The sequence below is a fragment of the Bison bison genome, unplaced genomic scaffold, assembly GCF_000754665.1.
Source record: "Bison bison bison isolate TAMUID 2011002044 unplaced genomic scaffold, Bison_UMD1.0 scf7180017864519, whole genome shotgun sequence".
NCBI lineage: Eukaryota > Metazoa > Chordata > Mammalia > Artiodactyla > Bovidae > Bison > Bison bison.
In genome coordinates this window covers 12,317,412-12,338,605 of record NW_011495072.1, presented here as the reverse complement: position 1 = coordinate 12,338,605, position 21,194 = coordinate 12,317,412, and the positions used below count along the sequence as shown (strand labels likewise).

The 21,194-nt window shown below is 37.6% G+C and overlaps 1 protein-coding gene across 2 annotated transcripts in view; it reads right to left on the bottom strand.

The window, feature by feature from the left end:
- Positions 1–565: 565 nt before the first annotated feature.
- LOC104981700 (calcium-binding mitochondrial carrier protein SCaMC-1-like) overlaps positions 566–21,194 on the bottom strand; it is a 91,320-nt gene continuing 70,691 nt past the window's right edge. For both annotated transcript variants that reach the window (XM_010830941.1, XM_010830940.1), the window contains 4 exons: positions 13,735–13,842; positions 10,790–10,957; positions 1,893–2,043; positions 566–747 (listed from right to left, as the gene is read on the bottom strand). In XM_010830941.1, coding sequence (XP_010829243.1) covers positions 566–747; positions 1,893–2,043; positions 10,790–10,957; positions 13,735–13,842 — 609 coding nt within the window. The remainder of the gene's footprint in view (positions 748–1,892; positions 2,044–10,789; positions 10,958–13,734; positions 13,843–21,194) is intronic.

The following is a 21,194-nucleotide window of genomic DNA, read 5'->3' as shown; positions in this document are numbered from 1 at the left end:
AATGTTTACATTTGCAAATGAAAGTACCCAGAGAAATAAGCAATGTGTTATCATGTCATCAGTATTCCATCTATAATCTGATAGAAGGAATTATGAAACTCACATTTTATTTTGCTTAAAAGAAGGGAACTAGACTGATCTTCCACACAACATCAATTTTAAATGCACTGATTTTTCTTCTAGTGTATAAAATATTTTCAAGCTCTGCTTTTTAAAAAAAATTGCTTAAATACAAAAGAGCTAACACAAACTGCTACAACTGACCAAATGTTTTCTACAGTGTTACTATGGTATCTTCCAACCCAATAAAAACAAGTTTCAAGTTAGGATTCTGAGAGTAGTGGGAAGTGTAAATTGAATCTGTGGATGTGAAGGATTTTAAATTAAAGAACTTTAACAGAATAATTATTTAATATATAGATTTTGTAACAGATAAAGAGAAAATATTTTAACAATTACTTGATATCTCTTTCCTTTCGGGGGGGGGGGGGGAGTCAATTTCTCCTTACAAACGAAGTATTACCTTACAATTAGGTAATTATAGCAAAGGAAACAATTTGATATTCTACTTCTCAGTGAATCCCACATGTCCTTTCACTTTTTCAAAAGTCACACAGCTAATGCATACTGAAGGAAGCACCTTTATGATGTTTGGCGTGACACCCCTGAAAAATCCCCTTTTTCCTTCTTTGTTATATATATCTTGAATGAGCTGAATCATAGAGGTTGTTCCTTTTTCTTCCAGTGCTATAAAGGAAAAAATCAATGTAATACAATACTTAATCTAAAGACAGTTCAGTGGTTAAAATGAGAATTTATAGAGGTTGAAATTACTTCAGAGTATGCCTCTCTCCCTACCTGTAGAATTGTCCTGTGCAGTCCAAACTGTAGTCTCTAGACACATGAAGCTACACATTTTAATTAATTAAAATTAGGCAAAACCAGAAAATCAGTTTGTCAGTTGCACTAACAACATTTCAAGTGCTTGATAACCCTGTGTCATTAATGGCTACCATACTGGATAGCACAAATAAAAATCAACTCCATCACTGCAGAAAGCCCTCCTGGACAGCACTTGAAATTCTTTCACAAAGGACCTCAAAGGAGCATCTGGAATTGTGTATGACATACATAGTTTGATGGAGGGATACACAGATCTTCACCTGAACTGCAATATAAATTAAAAAAAAAAAAAGTCTCACTAAAAAGAGGAGAAAAAGCATTTAAAAGAAGGTAACTTACCACATGACCCCTCGAATAGTTAACTCGGGATGACAATCAGATTATGTGGGGTTTCATTTTCTTATCAAAAAGTGACACGTGTGTGTTTTCTTATAGTCTAAATTCCTAATATTTCACTTGAGAGAAACAAAAGCAATACCCTCTACCTAATATCTCTTGCTAAACGTACTAGAACACAGAATAACTGCATTCAGTTCCACAAGTGCATTAAGTTCCTGATGCAGACTATGATAAGAGCAGAACTAGGGGGAAATACGTGCATATTGAGCAAACGCTGACTCAATTTGAAGAAAGAAAAATCTTTTCTACTGTTCTGCATGGAACTGCCTAATTTGAAACTCCATGGAAATCATCGATAATTGAAGGAAATGTGAAGAGTTCCAAATAGAACTTTGGAGAAGAAATAAAATCTAAAATTCACAAGACTCTGCAATAAAACAACAAATCCAAGATTCATGCTTTAAATTTCAGAGAATTAGCTTTTGATTTATGTATTAATTTTACCATTTTTGTTTTTGAAATCATTAATTTCTACTCATTTAAAACAATTTATTTTTAACAGTCTTAAGTTAGTTCTTACTACTGTTTTCATTAAAATTATTTTAAATAACTTTTAAAACTTATGATTATTTCACTTATATAAAACTCACCTTGAGCCTGCATACGAGTTCTAATAAGGTTCAGAGGGAAGCTGGCCATCTGACCACAAGCATTAGACAGTGTACTACATCCCAGCAAAATCGCTATTCCAGGGTCTAGAGAGCCTCTTGCATGGTGTTCTAGCCAATGATTCTTCAAATGCTAGCAGAAAAAAGAGTAGTAAATATCCTTTAACTACTATGCAAGTCTAAGCACAGCACAGCAAGTCTAAGTAGAACAAAGTTCATTGCTCACTCAGTTTCGATAAACATTTTTGAGTTAGCTTCTTGATTGAAGAATTATAAAGAGCATTTTCATCTATGTCATCTCATTTAATCCCTACAGAAATTTGTTAATATTGTCACCTTATTTTATAAATTTTATAAATGAAGAAAGTAATTCAGAGACTAATGAATTATCAGGTCAGAAAGGTGAAAAATGATAAGTCAAGCTTGGTCACTTGATTTTGGAACTGTTCTTTCCAAAATCTTCACAAGAGATTGTTCCTACTCTTCCTTGTACAGAGGAGGCACCTCTGGTGTCCTATTGGGCATCGAGTGCACAGATGTTTTCCAATAATGATTCATACACTCTCAGTGTGAGTTCTCTGTTTGCTCTCTGTTCATGCTTTATTTTGTTTTGCTTGATTGTTTTGGTCTGTGAGGATATTCAAAGACCCAGGCAAAATCTAGAGATTCTCAGAGGGATTAACAGGACACTGCAGAGAAGATTGAATAACGCACTCTAAATTAACAAACCCATATTTTCTCAAATTTTAAGACTGATTCATCTTTCTAGATTTGCTTTTCTGTGAGTAAAAATGGCCAGAAAAATTATATACAAATAACTGGTTGAAAATATCACTAGGTGCTTTTAGAACTACTCCTTAAAGGATACAACTCCACCATTATATACTGGGACAATTATTACCAAATATATAATTTGACACTTTTGAAAAAATAAGTTTCAAAATGTCCTTACTCAGTGTGCATTTATTAGAGTTATGCAATAATAAAGAGAGAAATGTGTAATGGCACTTTGTTACAACAGCAAAAAATATTTAACTGTAAAAATAAAAGAATGGAGGGAGCCCAATATAAACAGGGGCAAACAATTTATTTTAATACGATCATAGAAAAGAAAATAAATGTATGGTATAATACTGAATAAATTCTATGAAAATGTAACTGTATATCTTTCAGTGCTAAATGAAATTGGCTATCTTTCACATAATGGTGGTACCACTTACCAGAAATACCACTAGGCTTGTACCTAGAGAGATATTTTTCCTGTACTGAGAAAGAATTTTAAGTTAATCTAGTCACATACTCTCAATGTCCCTATAACCAAGGACATTGTTGGTTGGTATATATTGTTAAATATATGATATATATTGTTATTTGCTGCTGCTGCTGCTAAGTCGCTTCAGTCGTATCCAACTCTGTGCAACCCCAGAGACGGAAGCCCACCAGGCTCCCCCGTCCTTGGGATTCTCCAGGCAAGAACACTGGAGTGGGTTGCTATTTCCTTCTCCAATGCATGAAAGTGAAAAGTGAAAGGGAAGTCACTCAGTCGTGTCCAATTCTTAGCGACCCCACGGACTACAGCCTACCAGGCTCCTCCATCCATGGGATTTTCCAGGCAAGAGTGCTGGAGTGGGGTGCCATTGCCTTCTCCATACATGGTATATATTGTTAAAGTGATCTACCTGAAGCAGATGAATAGCCATAAAGTGAAATGACTGGCTGAAGTAAGGGGAGCAAGCTACACTTCACTGGAAGGCTATTTACACTAGAGCTCTTGCCTCTCTCCCTACACCCCCCAATTACTACTCTACTCAATTCTCATTTTCACAACTGTATAATAGTATTTCAATTTTCTTAGTTTTAACTGATATTACATCAGATGTTTCTAGGGAGCTAAAAAACCTGAATTCCAGGCCTCTTCCAAGAACAATGATATCAGAATATCCTAGGATACAGCCCAAGAATCTTATTTTTTAAATAACCACAAGCAGATGATTCTGATATGCATATAGAGTTGAAAACAACTATTTTATCAGCACTGAGGTCCTTAATTATTTTTTCAGACCCACCCCTCTTAACTATGACCTCATAACTATTCTGTAGCTTTTATGTTACTTATCAGTTCAGTTTAGTTCAGTAGCTCAGTCGTGTCCGACTCTTTGCCACCTCATGAACTGCAGCATGCCAGGTCTCCCTGTCCATCACCAACTCCCGGAGTTCACTCAAACTCATGTCCATCGAGTCAGTGATGCCATCCAGCCATCTCTGTCGTCCCCTTCTCCTCCTGCCCCCAATCCCTCCCAGCATCAGGGTCTTTTCCACTGAGTCAACTCTTCGCATGAGGTGCCAAAGTATTGGAGTTTCAGCTTCAGCATCAGTCCTTCCAAAGAACACCCAGGACTGACCTCCTTCAGGATGGACTGGTTGGATCTCCTTGCAGTCCAAGGGACTCTCAAGAGTCTTCTCCAACACCACAGTTCAAAAGCATAATTTCTTCGGTGCTCAGTTTTCTTCACAGTCCAACTTTCACATCCATACATAACCGCTGGAAAAACCATAGCCTTGACTAGATGGACCTTTGTTGGCAAGGTAATATCTCTGCTTATCAATATGCTATCTAGGTTGTTCATAACTTTCCTTCCAAGGAGTAAGCGTCTTTTAATTTCATGGCTACAATCACCATCTGCAGTGATTTTGGAGCCCAGAAAAATAAAGTCTGACACTGTTTCCACTGTTTCCCCATCTATTTGCCATGAAGTGATGGGAACAGATGCCATGATCTTCGTTTTCTGAATGTTGAGCTTTAAGCCAACTTTTTCACTCTCCTCTTTCACTCTCATCAAGAGGCTTTTTAGTTCCTCTTCACTTTCTGCCATAAGGGTGGTGTCATCTGCATATCTGAGGTTATCGATATTTCTTCTGGCAATCTTGATACCAGTTTGTGCTTCTGCCAGCCCAGCGTTTCTCATGATATGCTCTGCATGTAAGTTAAATAAGCAGGGTGACAATATACAGCCTTGACGTACTCCTTTTCCTATTTGGAACCAGTCTGTTGTTCCATGTCCAGTTCTAACTGTTGCTTCCTGACCTGCATATAGGTTTCTCAAGAGGCAGATCTGGTGGTCTGGTATTCCCATCTCTTTCAGAGTTTTCCACAGTTTATTTTGATCCGCACAGTCAAAGGCTTTGGCATAGTCAATAAAGCAGAAATAGATGTTTTTTTGGAACTCTCTTGCTTTTTCAATGATCTAGCAGATGTTGGCAATTTGATCTCTGGTTCCTCTACCTTTTCTAAAACCAGCTTGAACATCTGGAAGTTCACGGTTCACGTACTGCTGAAGCCTGGCTTGGAGAATTTTGAGCATTACTTTACTAGCATGTGATATGAGTGCAAATGTGTGGTAGTTTGAGCATTCTTTGGCATTGCCTTTCTTTGGCATTGGAATGAAAACTGACCTTTTCCTCCTGTGGCCACTGCTGAGTTTTCCAAATTTGCTGGCATATTGAGTGCAGCACTTTCACAGCATCATCTTTCAGGATTTGAAAGAGCTCAACTGGAATTCCATCACCTCCACTAGCTTTGTTCGTAGTGATGGTTTCACTTGACTGCACATTCCAGGATGTCTGGCTCTAGATGAGTGATCACACCATCGTGATTATCTGGGTCGTGAAGCTCTTTTTTGTATAGTTCTATATATTCTTGCCACTTTTTGTTAATATCTTCTGCTTCTGTTAGGTCCATACCATTTCTGTCCTTTATCGAGCCCATCTTTGCATCAAATGTTCCCTTGGTATCTCTAATTTTCTTGAAGAGATCTCTAGTTTTTCCCATTCTGTTGTTCCCATTCTGCTGTGTGGACGCAGGAGGGCCAAGAGGAGCTACTCCACGTTCAAGGTCAAGAGGGGCGGCCATGAGGAGATACCCCAGGTCCAAGGTAAGGAGCAGCGGCTGCGCTTTGCTGGAGCAGCCGTAAAGAGATACTCCACGTCCAAGGTAGGAGAAACCCAAGTAAGACAATAGGTGTTGCGAGAGGGCATCAGAGAGCAGACACACTGAAACCATAATCACAGAAAACTAGCCAATCTGATCACACGGACCACAGCCTTGTCTAACTCAATGAAACTAAGCCATGTTGTGTGGGGGCCACCCAAGACGGGAGGGTCATGGTGGAGAGGTCTGACAGAATGTCGTCCACTGGAGAAGGGAATGGCAAACCACTTCAGTATTCTTGCCTTGAGAACCCCATGAACAGTATGAAAAGGCAAAAAGGTAGGACACTGAAAGAGAAACTCCCCAGGTCGGTAGGTGCCCAATATGCTATTGGAGATCAGTAGAGAAATAACTCCAGAAAGAATGAAGGGATGGAATCAAAGCGAAAACAACACCCATTTATGGATGGGACTGGTGATAGAAGCAAGGTTCAATGCTGTAAAGAGCAATATTGCATAGGAACCTGGAATGTTAGGTCCATGAATCAAGGCAAATTGGAAGTGGTCAAACAGGAGATGGCAAGAATGAATGTTGAAATTCTAGGAATCAGAGAATTAAAATGGACTGGAATGGGTGAATTTAACTCAGATGACCATTATATCTACTACTGTGGGAAGGAATCCCTTAGAAGAAATGGAGTAGCCATCATAGTCAACAAAAGAGTCTGAAATGCAGTACTTGGATACAATCTCAAAAACGACAGAATGATCTCTGTTCGTTTCCAAGGCAAACCATTCAATATCGTGGTAATCCAAGTCTATGCCCCAACCAGCAATGGTGAAGAAGCTGAAGTTGAACAGTTCTATGAAGACCTACAAGACCTTTTAGAACTAACACCCAAAAAAGATGTCCTTTTCATTATAGGGGACTGGAATGCAAAAGTAGGAAGTCAAGAAACACCTGGAGTAACAGGCAAATTTGGCCTTGGAGTATAGAATGAAGCAGGGCAAAGGCTAATAGAGTTTTGCCAAGAGAACGCACTGGTCATAGCAAACACCCTCTTCCAGCAACACAAGAGAAGACTCTACACATGGACATCACCAGATGGTCAACACTGAAATCAGATTGATTATATTCTTTGCAGCCAAAGATGGAGAAGCTCTATACAGTCAGCAAAAGCAAGACCGGGAGCTGACTGTGGCTCAGACCATGAACTCCTTATTGCCAAATTCAGACTTAAATTGAAGAAAGTGGGGAAAACCACTAGACCATTCAGGTATGACCTAAGTCAAATCCCTTATGATTATACAGTGGAAGTGAGAAATAGATTTAAGGGACTAGATCTGATAGACAGAGTGCCTGATGAACTATGGACAGAGGTTCGTGACATTGTACAGGAGACAGGGATCAAGACCATCCCCATGGAAAAGAAATTCAAAAGAGTAAAATGGCTGTCTGAGGAGGCCTTACAAATAGCTGTGAAAAGAAGATAAGTGAAAAGCAAAGGAGAAAAGGAAAGATATAAGCATCTGAATGCAGAGTTCTAAAGAATAGCAAGGAGAGATAAGAAAGCCTTCCTCAGTGATCAGTGTTACTTATAATTCACAGTAAATGTCAGATGTCAACTTAATTCTTCTTCATAGGAGTGTTTCAAGTTTAAAGTAACTGGTTCAATAGAAAACTGTGAGACAATCATAAAGAGTAAATTCCTAGGTTAAAAACTGAAGTGATAAGTTTAGAGTAGAATATTTAGAATTTGAGTAATCGTCACAAATAGCTCTGGAGTATATTCAGCTCAGTTTGGGGGTTTTATTGCTCTTTCTTTTTTAAATTATACTATAGTTGAGTTATAATATTGTGTTAGTTTCAGGTGTACATCAGAGTTTTGTATATATATAAAATTTCAGATTCTTTTCCATTAGATAAGATATACTGAATATAGTTCCCTGTGCCATACAGTAAATTCTTATTTATCTATTATATATACATGACTGAGTGACTGAACTGAAATGAACTGAACTGAATGTGTATTTGCCAATTCTATGCTCTTAATTTGCAGCCACTTCCCCTTTGGTAATCAAATAAACCATATGTTTATTTTATGTGTCTCTGAGTCTGTTTCTGTTTTATAAATTAAATCATTTATACTATTTTTTAGATTCCACATATAAGTGATCAAATTGCCAACATAAGTTGACAGAAAAAGCAAGAGAACTCCAGAAAAACATCTACTTCAGCTTCATTGACTACACTAAAGCCTTTGACTGTATGGAACACAACAAACTGTGGAAAATTCTTAAAGAGATGGAAATACCAGACCATCTTACCTGCCTCCTGAGAAATCTATATGCAGGTCAAGAAGCAACAGTGAGAACTGAACATGGAACAAAGGACTGGTTCCAAACTGAGAAAGGAGTATGTCAAGGCTGTATATTGTCACCCTGCTTATTTAACTTTTATGCAGAGTACTCATGTGAAATTCTGGGCTGAATGAAGCACAAGCTGGATCAAGACTGCCAGGAGAAATATCAATAACCTCAGATATGCAGATAACACCACCCTAATGGTAGAAAGAAAATAAAGTTTTTCACTGTTTCCATTGTTTCCCCATCTATTTGGTATGAAGTGATGGGACCAGATGCCATGATCTTCATTTTTTGATTGTTGAATTTTAAGCCAGCTTTTTCACTCTCCCTTTCACTTTCATCAAGAAGCTCTTTAGTTCCTCTTCTTTGGAAAAATGTCTGTTTAGGACTTCTGTCCATTTTTTGGTTGAGTTGTTTGTTGTTGTTTTTCTTTTCTTTTTTTGATACTGAGGTATTTTTACATTTTAGAAATTATGCCTTTGTCAGTTGCATTGTTTGCAAATATTTTCTCATTCTGTAGGATGTACTTTCATTTTGTTTACAGTTTCCTTTTCTGTGCAAAAGTATTTCCCATTTGCTTATTTTTGCTTTAATTTCTTCTGTCTTAGGAGACTCATTTAAGAAAACATTGGTACAGGAAGGTAAATAAGATGGTGGAATAGAAGGACTTGGGCTCACCTTCTCTCAGGAAAACATCAAAATCACAACTAACTACTAAAGAACCATAGATAAAATATGCACACTACTAGATAAAAGATCAAAAGGACCTAATGTATAGCACAGGGAATTCTGCTGGGAAAAGAATTGAAAAAGAAGGATATATGTATATATATAACTGAATCACTTTGATGTACACCAGAAACCAATACATTATAAATCAACTATCCTACAATATAAAATAAAAAAAATTTTTAAGCAAAATATTGGTATGATTTATCTCCAAGAATGTTTTGCTATGTTCTCTTCTATGAGTTTTATGGGTTCATGTATTATATCTAACTGTTTAGGCCACTTTGATTTATTTTTGTGTATGCTGTGAGGAAGTGTCCTAATTTCATTGATTTACATGAGGCTGTCTAGCTTTGCCAACACCACTTGCTGAAGAGGCTGTCTTTTCTCCATTGTATATTCCTTTCTCCTTTGTCAAAGATTAATTGATCACAGGTATGTGTGTTTATTTCTAGGCTCTCTACTGTTCAACTGATCTAGATACATATGTTTTTGTGCCAATGACATGCTTTTTGGTTACAGTAAATTTTGTAGTATTGTCTGAAGTCTAGGAGGATTATGCCTCCACTTTATTCTTTTTCTTCAGTATTACTTATGCAATTCTGAGCCTTTTCTGTTCCATATAAGTTTTAGTATTATTTGTCCTAGTTCTATGAAAAATGTCATGTGTAATTTGATAGGGATTGCATTACATCTGTACATAGCATTGTGTAGTATGACCAATTTAACAATATTGATTTTTCCAATCCAAGATATCTTTCCAGTTTTTAAATCATCTTCAGTTTCCTTTATCAATAATTTTTATTTCTCAGTGTACAGGTCTTTCACCTCCTTGGTTAGGTTTATTTCTAGGGTTTTTAAGCCCCAATTTTAGACAGGAATTTTTTTAACTTTCTTTTTTTAATATTTCATTGTTAGTGTAAAGAAATTCAACAATTTCTGAGTGTTAATCTTGTACCTGCTACCTTGCAGAATTAATCATTTCTAGTAGTTTTTGTGTGGAGTCTTTAGGGTTTTCTATTAGAGTATCCTGTTATTTGCATATAATGACAATTTTACCTTTTCCCTTCCAATTTCCATATCTTTTAGGTTTTTTTGTTGTTTGATTGCTGTGACTAGGACTTCGAATACTATGTTGAATAGAAATGGTGAGAGTGGGCAATCCTTGTTTTGTTTCAGAATTTAGAAAGAAGGCTTTTATAATAGCTTTCACTGTTGAGTATTATATTGCTGTGGGTTTGTCATTAATATTCCCTCTATACCCTTTTGGTGAGAGATGCTCTCATGAATGGATGTTGAATTTTATCAAATGTTTTTTCTGCATTTATTGAGATGATCATGTGGTTTTCATCTTTTCTTTTGTTGATGTGCTGTATCACACTGATTGATTTGTGTATGCTGAACCATCTGTCTGATCCAGGGGTGGATCCAACTTGGTTGTGGTGTGTGATCTTTTTTTTGTGTTGCTGGGTTTGCAACAAAATCTGTTTGGATTTGTAACAAAAATGTGTTGAGCATTTTTGTATCTATATTCATCAAAGACACTGGCTTGCAATTTTCTTTTTTTGTAGTATGTTTGATTTTGCTATCAAGGTGATGGTAGCTTAGCAGAAAGGTCTTTCTTTATTATCACCAAAAACTAATTCAAACAAAAAAGAAAAAAACAAAAAATTATTACTAGACTAGCAAACAACTAATATATAAAAAGAAAAACAAAATAAAACAATTCAGTTCACTTCTTGGTTGGAAGCTATTTCATGAAAAATCATTTATAGCCAGATTTTTAGAATAAAAACTAGTATTGAAGCAAATTTTCAAATCTAACACAAAACATCATGTTATAAGAATAAGCTTACCTCATAAACACAAAGATCTATGCCTGCATAAGGTATAATTCCTAGCAAGTTAGGAATATAACCTTTGAAAAAGGCTCTAGCACCTTCTTGCTTCAGAAGCTGCTTGCCACAATCAATAATCCCTGAGTACTGTCCAGTTTTACCTACAGCCAGTCTGGTCTTTATAACCTAAATGTGAAATAATACAATAAAAATATATTGATCAGATTCACTCAACTTACCTAGCAATCAATTAAACTGTATTAGGTCATGATGTTTGCTAATTATCATAGAAATAAAAAAAGAAAGCAATCTCAAATATAATTTTAACTTTCTGCTAACTCTTAATTATAAACAACTGATACAGTACAGAGGTTTTTTTTTTAATTATTTAAACAGGAAAATATAATTAAGCATTGTGGCTTTAATTGATATACCCACTCAAACACCTTTCATGTACTATAAGGAAACATATTCTAAATCAAACCAGCTGAGATAACCTTATTGATTTAAGATAAAGCAATAACATTCTTTAGGCAAGGATACTGAAGGTGGTAGCCATTCCCTTCTCCAGGGGATCTTCCCGACCCAGGGATCGAACCTGGTCTCCGGCATTGCATGCAGATTCTTTACTGTCTGAGCTACCAGGGAAGCCCAAAATAAAGCAGCTATAGTCAAAATTCAAATTTTACAAAAGTGTATAGTCATGGTAAAGTGAACAACAAGTATGGAAAAAACATTCTATAATATGCTAAAAATACATACTCTGGGAACTATCATTAACAACAGGGTCTACAAACTAACTTAATATAACTTGGGTTCATTTTGTGCTCATAAAGTAGTAACATAACATGGGTTATGAAGACAATATAGCTTCTTGTAGGCTGTCTGTGATCTATCTTCCTATGTTTAGTGTAATTCTTCTGATAGAACTTCACTTATTGTCCTTTTAATTTCTATTAATCTAATTTAAGGGAGTTCCAGATACACTTCTTGAAGGAGGAAATGGCAACCCACTCCAGTACTCTTGCTTGGAGAATCCCATGGACAGAGGAGCCTGGCCAGCTCTGGCCCATAGGGTTGCAAAGAGTCAGACACAACTGAAGTGACTTAACATGCACACACACAGATATACTTGGAGAAAAGGCTCTCTAAAATATCCAAGACAAGAAAAACACAAACTTTGTCTTGATTGGGCAACTGTATATCTTGATGGAGCTTCCTCTGAGTAGTCAGTTGGAAGCCCTCTGTATGAACTTCTCTGTAGGACCCAACAATTTGGATAATCTCATTCTTAAAACTCTTTGCCTTCTCCAGGGCCGTGCACTCTCTTCTTACCCAAGTAAATTTTTTCTGCCTGCTTCCCTGGCATGTTTTTTGCTCCTTTCATTCTCTAAACTAAGATTTTCTCAAAAGTTAAAAATAAAATTATGACTTATTTCCAACCAATTTCAAGGCTTTAACTAACACTTCTTCACAGATGACATGTCAAGACTTGAAATCTCTCAAGTCTTAGTATTACATTTGCAACTGCCTGTAGAAAATCATAACTCAGTTGCCCACCAATAACTCAAATTAAATACAGGCAAACCTGAACTCATCATCTTTCAGAGTCTGGCTCACTTCCTCCGTTCTGTACCTCTGTTAGAGACCTAACTCAGACATAACTCTCCTAGACATTTGGGCACAGAATCCAGACAGAACTTTGCCATCTTCCTTTCCCTTTCTTCTGTTTTCCATTTCTCAAGTGGTCAGTTCTTATGACTGTTCTAATATGAGTCAATTTCTCCTAGTCAATATCATATGTCAAGTCCTTATTATCACTTCTCTGAATGATAGCAATATCTTGTATCTAGTTATCTCATTTCTCTAGTCTCTGCTCCTCTAAAAAACTTTACCGGGATTACACTTCAAGCTCAAAAGTCTTCAATGGCTCTTATTTTTTAAGAAATTAAAGCTAAATTTCTTAAGTTGCATTGATAAGCCATTCTGATCTGGTCCCAGACCATTATTTATAGTATTATCCTATCTCCACCTGAATATCTGCTCTTATATCCCCATTCCTTTGCTCAAGTTGTTATTTACACTTAAAATCCACTTCCTTATCATCTCCAAACATCCAAATTCTAAGTCAAACTCACACATTCAACTCATGTCCTTCATGAAATCCATTAACTAGAATAATATCTCCCTTCTGAATTTCCATAATACTTGGTACTGATTTCCCTTCTAGAATTTATATTTATATTTTGACCCACTCCAGTATTCTGGCCTGGAGAATTCCATGGACTGTATAGTTCTTGGGGTTGCAAAGAGTTGGGCACAACTAAGCAACTTCCACTTTCACTTTTCATCATTACTGATGTACATATTCTATCTCCCCTTCTGGACTATAATAAGCTCCATGACCAAAATGCCTGTCTGATTCAACTCTGGATCCAGATAAATACTTTAAAGTATGTGGGTGTTCAATACAAATTTGATTTTATTAATGAATAAGTGATTCTATCAATTAATTGGAGAAATGAAATTATTTATCTTCTTAGTTCCCTGGTGGTTCAGAGGGTAAAGCGTCTGCCTGCAATGCAGAAGACCTGGGTTCAATCCCTGGGTCAGGAAGATCCCCTGGAGAAGGAAATGGCAACCCACTCCAGTACTCTTGCCTGGAAAATCCCATGGACAGAGAAGCCTGGTAGACTACAGTCCATGGGGTCAAAAAAGAGTCGGTTGGACACAACTGAGCAACTACACTTTCACTTTCACAGTACAATACTAATTTTATCCTAAACCAAAAAAGACTAGGCAACTGACAGTTACTAAGGGCAACTGACACTTCACGTGAGACACATCTTATAGCTATAATGCTTTTTATTGTATAAAATACTGATCTGTGATTCACTTAATTTTTTTAATTAAAATTTGCATTAAAAACATTTCTTTAGTTAAAATTTTATCATAGTACATACCTCCATAGGGTAAATACAGGTCTGTGCAGTTGCACCAGCCAATGAACCAGATATAAATCTTTCAATAATTCCTATTTTAGCACCATCAGAACTAAGCCATTTCTTATACTGTATAAATAAAAATATTAAAATGTATAAAATTACTGAAATGGAATATACATTGTTTCTTTGTTTATAACATTAATATTAGTAACAATTATTTGAAAAAGTATTTCAGACACCCAACATTAGAATATCTAGTGGAATATCTAGTACAATATCTGATTTTAATTTTATGTAATTAATTGTCTAAGATAATAAGTAAGACCCCTCTATTTTGGCCTCCTTTTCCTCTTTTCTTCTGCAGAATAAGGTAGATATTCATGAACTCAGTATTTCATAAAAGGCATGCAAATGACACAAAGGAACTGTATTCTCTTATCTCTTTTTGGCCCCACCCCTTACACATGGAACATACTTCATATTTTTGGATAGTAGATAATCAGAAATAGTAACTTTGTGTGAGAGGTTTTTTGTTACAAAGAACAACAGTTTCCTGTTGTTAGCTTAATAACAGATTATTGAATTACATGTGGAAATAAGGAAAACAGAAATATCAGTGTAAAGGTCAGGCTTCACAGGGACTAAACTAAGTTTCATGAAAATTGAAACTGGAAACTCATTTAGGATCCAAGATAACCTCAGCAAGCAGATTATCTTGTTACTTCCTAGGCAAAATGTTTTTTCCATTTGCCTCTTCTGATGGTCTTTCATCAACATGATTCAGCCACTCTCTATGAACTAACTCTCTGGTCCTCAAATCAGTAACTCCCCATCAGAAAGTGTGATGGTTCACTTAACATGTCAGAGACTGCTATCTGTTCCCATGCGTGTGTGCTAAGTCACTTCAGTCGTGTCTGACTCTGTGACCCTATGGACTGTAGCCTGCCAGGATTCTCTGTCTATGGGATTCTCCAGGCAAGAATACTGGAATGGGTTGCCATTTCCTCCTAGAGGGGATCTTCCTGACCCAGGGATTGAACGTGCATCTTTTACGTCTCCTTCATTGGCAGGTGGGTTCTTTACCACTAGCACCACCTGGGAAGCCTAGTACTATCTATTCCTAGTCTTATTTGTTCCCAATACCCTTTATCTTTTTCTTCCATTTAGTGTAACACAGCTGACTCAGCTACAAACTACATTTTCCTCTTCTTCCTTGCAATAGACTGTAAGTTTAAATGATTAATTTTGGCTAATGAGATGTGAGGGGAAGTTAAATATGGAAATTCTAAGACATCTTCTTAAACTAAACTATCCTAAACTCCTTTTTCCTTCACCTGGGAAATGGCAAAGGAGGGTGCAGCCTTGGAACACATATATTGAAGATGGCAGAGTTGTACAGCTAGCCCCAGACCACTTGCTTCTATCTTACTTAAGCTACTGTATTTTGAACTCCCTTTGTTAAAACATCTTAGAAAGAACCCTAAAGAGTACAAAAATTGGTTACTAGATGAATGGTGATGCCATAACTAAAACCTAAAATATGTGGCAATGGCTTTATTATTGAGATACAGATATTACACTCTAAGAAGGTGATGATCTTCCTAATGCTCTGTGGAAATGCTTGATAAATTACCTCCTGTGATAACTTAGAAGGAAGACCATGTGCTTTCTGAGCCTGAAGTTACAGGAAAACTAACTGTAAAACCTCAGAATGCTGGACAGTGTTGCCTGTTCCTTGATGCTTTTAGCAAGATCTGGGAGACAGGAGTTCTCTCTGCCTGTCTGCCTTAAGGTCTTCTCAAAAGCTAGTTTGTAAGCACAGTTGGAAGGAAATAGAGCTCTGCAAAGGGAGTTGTCACTGCCTGACTTAACAGTCAAGAAATGTGGAGCTTCCAAGTAGGGAAAGTTACCAGCACAGAAGCTGGTAATGACATTGTCCTAAAGAACTTATCTACAAAAATCACATCGAGGGTGTTGTCATCTGTCAGGCTATTATTTCAGTTAATATAAACACAGCATACTATAAAAAAATGACAAAGAGAAGGAATAACTGAGCATAGGAACTGGAAAATAAAATATCAGGAAAAATATTTTTGGGTGTGGTTACTTTGCATGGTACTGACTAGAAACAAACAGACAAGAAGTATAAGAAATTTTGAAAGAATGATATTGCTAGAAAGCCCATGATCATAGCCTATAAAATACTGTATTTTTATTGATCTCTAACGCAACTCTGAGGCCCTCAAACATCAGCAGGCAGATAGCTGGCCATGGCAGACATTTCCAGAAGCCTCCATCATATCTGGACAGTTTTGTGTAGACTCACAGGCAAAATGATTATCTGAGGAGGCTTTACAAATAGCTGAGAAAAGAAGAGAAGACAAGGGCAAAGGAGAAAAGGAAAAATATACCCATTTGAATGAAGAGTTCCAAAGAATAGCAAGGAAAAATAAGAAAGCCTTCTTAAGTGAACAGTGCAAAGAAATAGAGGAAAACAACAGAATGGTAAAGACTAGTGATCTCTTCAAGAAAATTAGAGATATAAAGGAAACATTTTATGCAAAGATGAGTGCAATAAAGGACAGGAATAGTATGGATCTAACAGAAGCAGAAGATACTAAGAAGAGGTGGCAAGAATACACAGAAGAACTATACAAAAAATATCTTAATGACCCAGATAACCACGATGGTGTGATCACTCACCTGGAGCCAGACATCCTGGAATGGGAAGTCAAGTGGGCCTTAGGAAGCATCTCTACAAACAAAGCTAGTGGAGGTGATGGAATTCCATGTGAGCTATTTCAAATCCTAAAAGATGATTCTGTGAAAGTGCTACATTTGGAAAACTCAGCGATGGCCACAGAACTGGAAAAGGACAGTTTTCATTCCAATCCCAAAGAAGGGCAATGCCAAACAATGTTCAAACTACTGCACAATTGCATTCATTTCACATACTAGCAAAGTAATGCTCAAAATCTTTCAAGCTAGGCTTCAACAGTACATGAACCAAGAACTTCTAGGTGTATGAGCTGGATTTAGAAAAGGCAGAGGAGCCAGAGATCAAATTGCCAACATCTGTTGGATCACAGAAAAAGCTAGAGAATTCAAAAAAAAAATCTATTTCTGCTTCACTGACTATGCTAAAGCCTCTGTGTAGTTCACAACAAGTTATGGAAAATTATTAAAGAGATGGGAATAGCAGACCACCTTACTGTTTCCTGAGAAATCTGTATACAGGTCAAGAAGCAACAGAATAAAACATGTAGCAACAGACTGGTTCAAAATTGGGAAAGGAATATGTCAAGGCTGTATATTGTCATCCAGCTTATTTAACTTCTATTCAGAATGCACCATGCAGAATGCTGGGCTGGATGAAGCATGATCTGAAATCAAGATTGCTGGGAGAAATATCAATAACCTCAGATATGCAGATGACACCACCCTAATGGCAGAACGTGAAGTTGAACTAAAGAGCTTCTTGTTGAAGGTAAAAGAGGAGAGTGAAAAAGCTGGCTTAAAACTCAACATTCAAAAAACTAAGATCATGGCATCCAGTCCCATCAGTTCAGTTCAGTTCAGTTCAGTCGCTCAGTCGTGTCCGACTCTTTTCGACCCCATGAATCGCAGCACGCCAGGCCTCCCTGTCCATCACCAACTCCCGGAGTTCACTCAGACTTACATCCATTGAGTCAGTGATGCCATCCAGCCATCTCATCCTCTGTCATCCCCTTCTCCTCCTGCCCCCAATCCCTCCCAGCATCAGAGTCTTTTCCAATGAGTCAACTCTTCGCATGAGGTGGCCAGAGTACTGGAGTTTCAGCTTCAGCATCACTTCATGGCAAATAGATGGGCAAACAATGGAAACTTATTTTGGGGGGTTCCAAAATCATGTGGATGGCGACTGCAGCCATGAAATTAAAAGATGCTTGCTCCTTGGAAGAAAAGCTATGACAACGTATTAAAAAGCAGAGACGTTACTTTGCAACAAAGGTCCATCTAGTCAAAGCTATGGTTTTTCCAGGAGTCATGTATGGATGTGAGAGTTGGACCATAAAGAAGGCTGAGCATTGAAGAATTGGTGCTTTAGAACTGTTGTGTTGGAGAAGACTCTTGAGAGTCCCTTGGACTGCAAGGAGATCAAACCCATCAATCCTAAAGGAAATCAGTCCTGAATATTCATTGGAAGGACTGATGCTAAAGCTGAAGCTCCTAACATTGGCTACCTGAGGCGAAGAGCTGACCATTAGAAAAGACCCTGATGCTGGGAAAGAGGAGAAGGAGACAACAGAGGACAAATTGGTTGGATGGCATCACCAACTCAATGGACATGAGTTTGAACAAACTCAGTGAGATGGTGAAGAACAAGGAAGCCTGGCATGCTGCAGTCCATGAGGTTGCAAAGAGTTGGACATGACTGAATAACTGAACAACAACAATAGTGGCAGAATCCCATCTAAAGAAAAAGCCTCTCATCTCTCTGTTTTTCTGCCTTAGGGTCTTCTGAAAATCTATGGGAGCCTGTTGAACCTAGAAGTCTGGAAAGTTAAAGTCCTAAGATCATTCTTCAAATAACTGGGGATAGGAAATGGTAAGGGCTTCCCTTTGTGGCTCAGCAGTAAAGAACTCACATGCCAATGAAGGAGATATAGCTTCCATCCTTGGGGTCTGGAACAGTCTCTGGAGAAGGAAAAGGCAACCCACTCTAGTATTCTTGCCTGGGAAATCCCATGGACAGAGGGGTCTGGCAGGCATCATGTAGTTCATGGGGTTGCAAAGAGTTGGTCATGACTTAGCAATTGAACAATAAGAAATTGGTAAATAAATGCCTTATCTCCTTTCCTCAGACGGATAATCCTGGGGACTATTCTGTCCACTTCTTACAAGTTCTGGCAGAATCAAGCCCCTACCACCTATAGCTGAACCCTCATTTATGTACATTTATATTGGCTTTTCTTCCTTCTGTGTCTTACTGCATCAGTCCGTCCAATGAATTCCAATTCACCTCTGGGTGAATCCAAACCTAAACATTTGGTACCACTTCCAAAGTGGTCCTATCTGCCAGTTAAAGACTGTCAGAGTGGATCAAAAACCAAAATCCAAATATATGTTGGCTACAAGAAATCAACTTTAAATTTAAAGACACATATGTTAAATGCAAATGAGTGGAGAAAAATATACCATGCTAACAGTAATCAAAACAAAGTGGGAGTAGTGATATTAATTTCAGATAGAGCTGACTTCAGAGCAAGGAAAGTTATCAGGGATAAAGATAAGGGGTCAGTTCTACAAAATGACATATTAATCATTAAATAATAGTCCTGATAGAACTGCAAAGAGAAACAGATGAATGTATTATAATAGTTGGAGATTTCAACATCTTCTATTAGAAATGGATATTTCTGGTGGGCAGAATATCAGTAATAACATAGCTGAACTAAATAACACCATTATTCAACTGGAAATAACTGACATCCATAGACTACTTCATCCAACAACAGCAGACTGCACATTTTTCTTAAGAACACATGGAACACTCACCAAGACAGACCATATTTTGGACCATAAAACACACCTTAACAAATTTAAAAGAACAGAAATAAAACAATATCTGCTTCTCAGACCACAAAGGAATTAAACTAGAAATTAATGATAGATAATTGGAAAATACCAAAATATGTGGAGATTAAACAAAACACTTCTTTTAAGTAACACACTGGTCAAAGAAGAAATCTCAAGAGAAATTTTAAAATATTTTAACTAAATGAAAATAAAAACACTATCAAAATTAGTGGGAAGCTGTACTTAAAGGAAAGTTTATAGTTTTGAATGTACACACTAGAAGAAAGATAAAAATGAATGTTTCCACCTTAGGAAAATAGAAAAAGAAGAGCAAATCAAGCCAAGGGTAAGCAGAAGAAAAGTAATAATAATTAGAATAGAAATCAATGAAATTGAAAATAGGAAATCAATAGCTAAAATCAACAAAAATCAAATGCTGGTTTTTTGAAATGTGGTGCTAGAAGGTAAGCCTGCTCATATTATTAGAACTGAATCACTCACCGGTCACAGGCAACAAACACATGATTCAGTTCAGTTCACTTCAGTTCAGTCGCTCAGTCGTGTCCGACTCTTTGCAACCCCATGAATCACAGCACACCAGGCCTCCCTGTCCATCACCATCTCCCGGAGTTCACTCGAACTCACATCCATCGAGTCGGTGATGCCATCCAGCCATCTCATCCCCTGTCGTCCCCTCTTCTTCCTGCCCCCAATCCCTCCCAGCATACTAGTGGTCAATGGGATGATGGTAACTTATGGTATGCTGTGGCGTTACCATTACTAAGATTTTTAGTCATAGTGGCTTGGGATGAGGTACTGGTAGAAAGAAAAGCATCAAATCAACAAGTATCATAATACTTGAACAATGTGAGGTAAAGACTGTGGACCTGACTGGCTATGATTCACTGCTTTAGAAACTTTGAAGAAAGAGAATGTCAAGTTTAGGTCAGTCAACTATCTAAAAAATATGAACACTAAAATGCCTTCCTGGCAGCAATTTAAAGAGACCCTAATCTCCTGCCCCTGACCTCAGCGGTAGGGTAGCTCATCTCGGCCACCTCCCCTGACCTCGGCTGCAGGGTAGCTCATCTCGGCCGCCACCCCTGACCTCGGACGTTGGGTAGCTCCTCTAGGTTGCAAGTTTGGAAAACTCAGCAGTGGCCACAGGACTGGAAAAGGTCAGTTTTCATTCTAATCGCAAAGAAAGGCAATGACAAAGAATGTTCAAACTACCACACGATTGCACTCATCTCACACGCTAGTAAAGTAATGCTCAAAATTCTCCAAGTCAGGCTTCAGCAATATGTGAACCAGGAACTTCCAGATGTTCAAGCTGGTTTTAGAAAAGGCAGAGGAACCAGAGATCAAATTGCCAACATCTGCTGGATCATTGAAAAAGCAAGAGAGTTCCAGAAAAACATCTATTTCTGCTTTATTGACTATGGCAAAGACTTTGACTGTGTGGATCACAGTACACTGTGGAAAATTCTGAAAGAGATGGGAATACCAGACCACCTGACCTGCCTCTTGAGATACTTGTATGCAGGTCAGGAAGCAACAGTTAGAACTGGACATGGAACAACAGACTGGTTTCAAATGGGAAAAGGAGTACGTCAAGGCTGTATATTGTCACCCTGCTTACTTAACTTATATGAGTACATCATGAGAAACACTGGGCTGGAAGAAGTACAGGCTGGAATCAAGATTGCCGGGAGAAATATCAATAACCTCAGATATGCAGATGACACCACCCTTATGGCAGAAAGTGAAGAGGAACTAAAGAGCCTCTTGATGAAAGTAAAATAGAAGAGTGATAAATGTTGGGCTTAAAGCTCAACATTCAGAAAACTAAGATCATGGCATCTGGTCCCATCATTTCATGGGAAATAGATGGGGAAACAGTGGAAACAGTGGCTGAC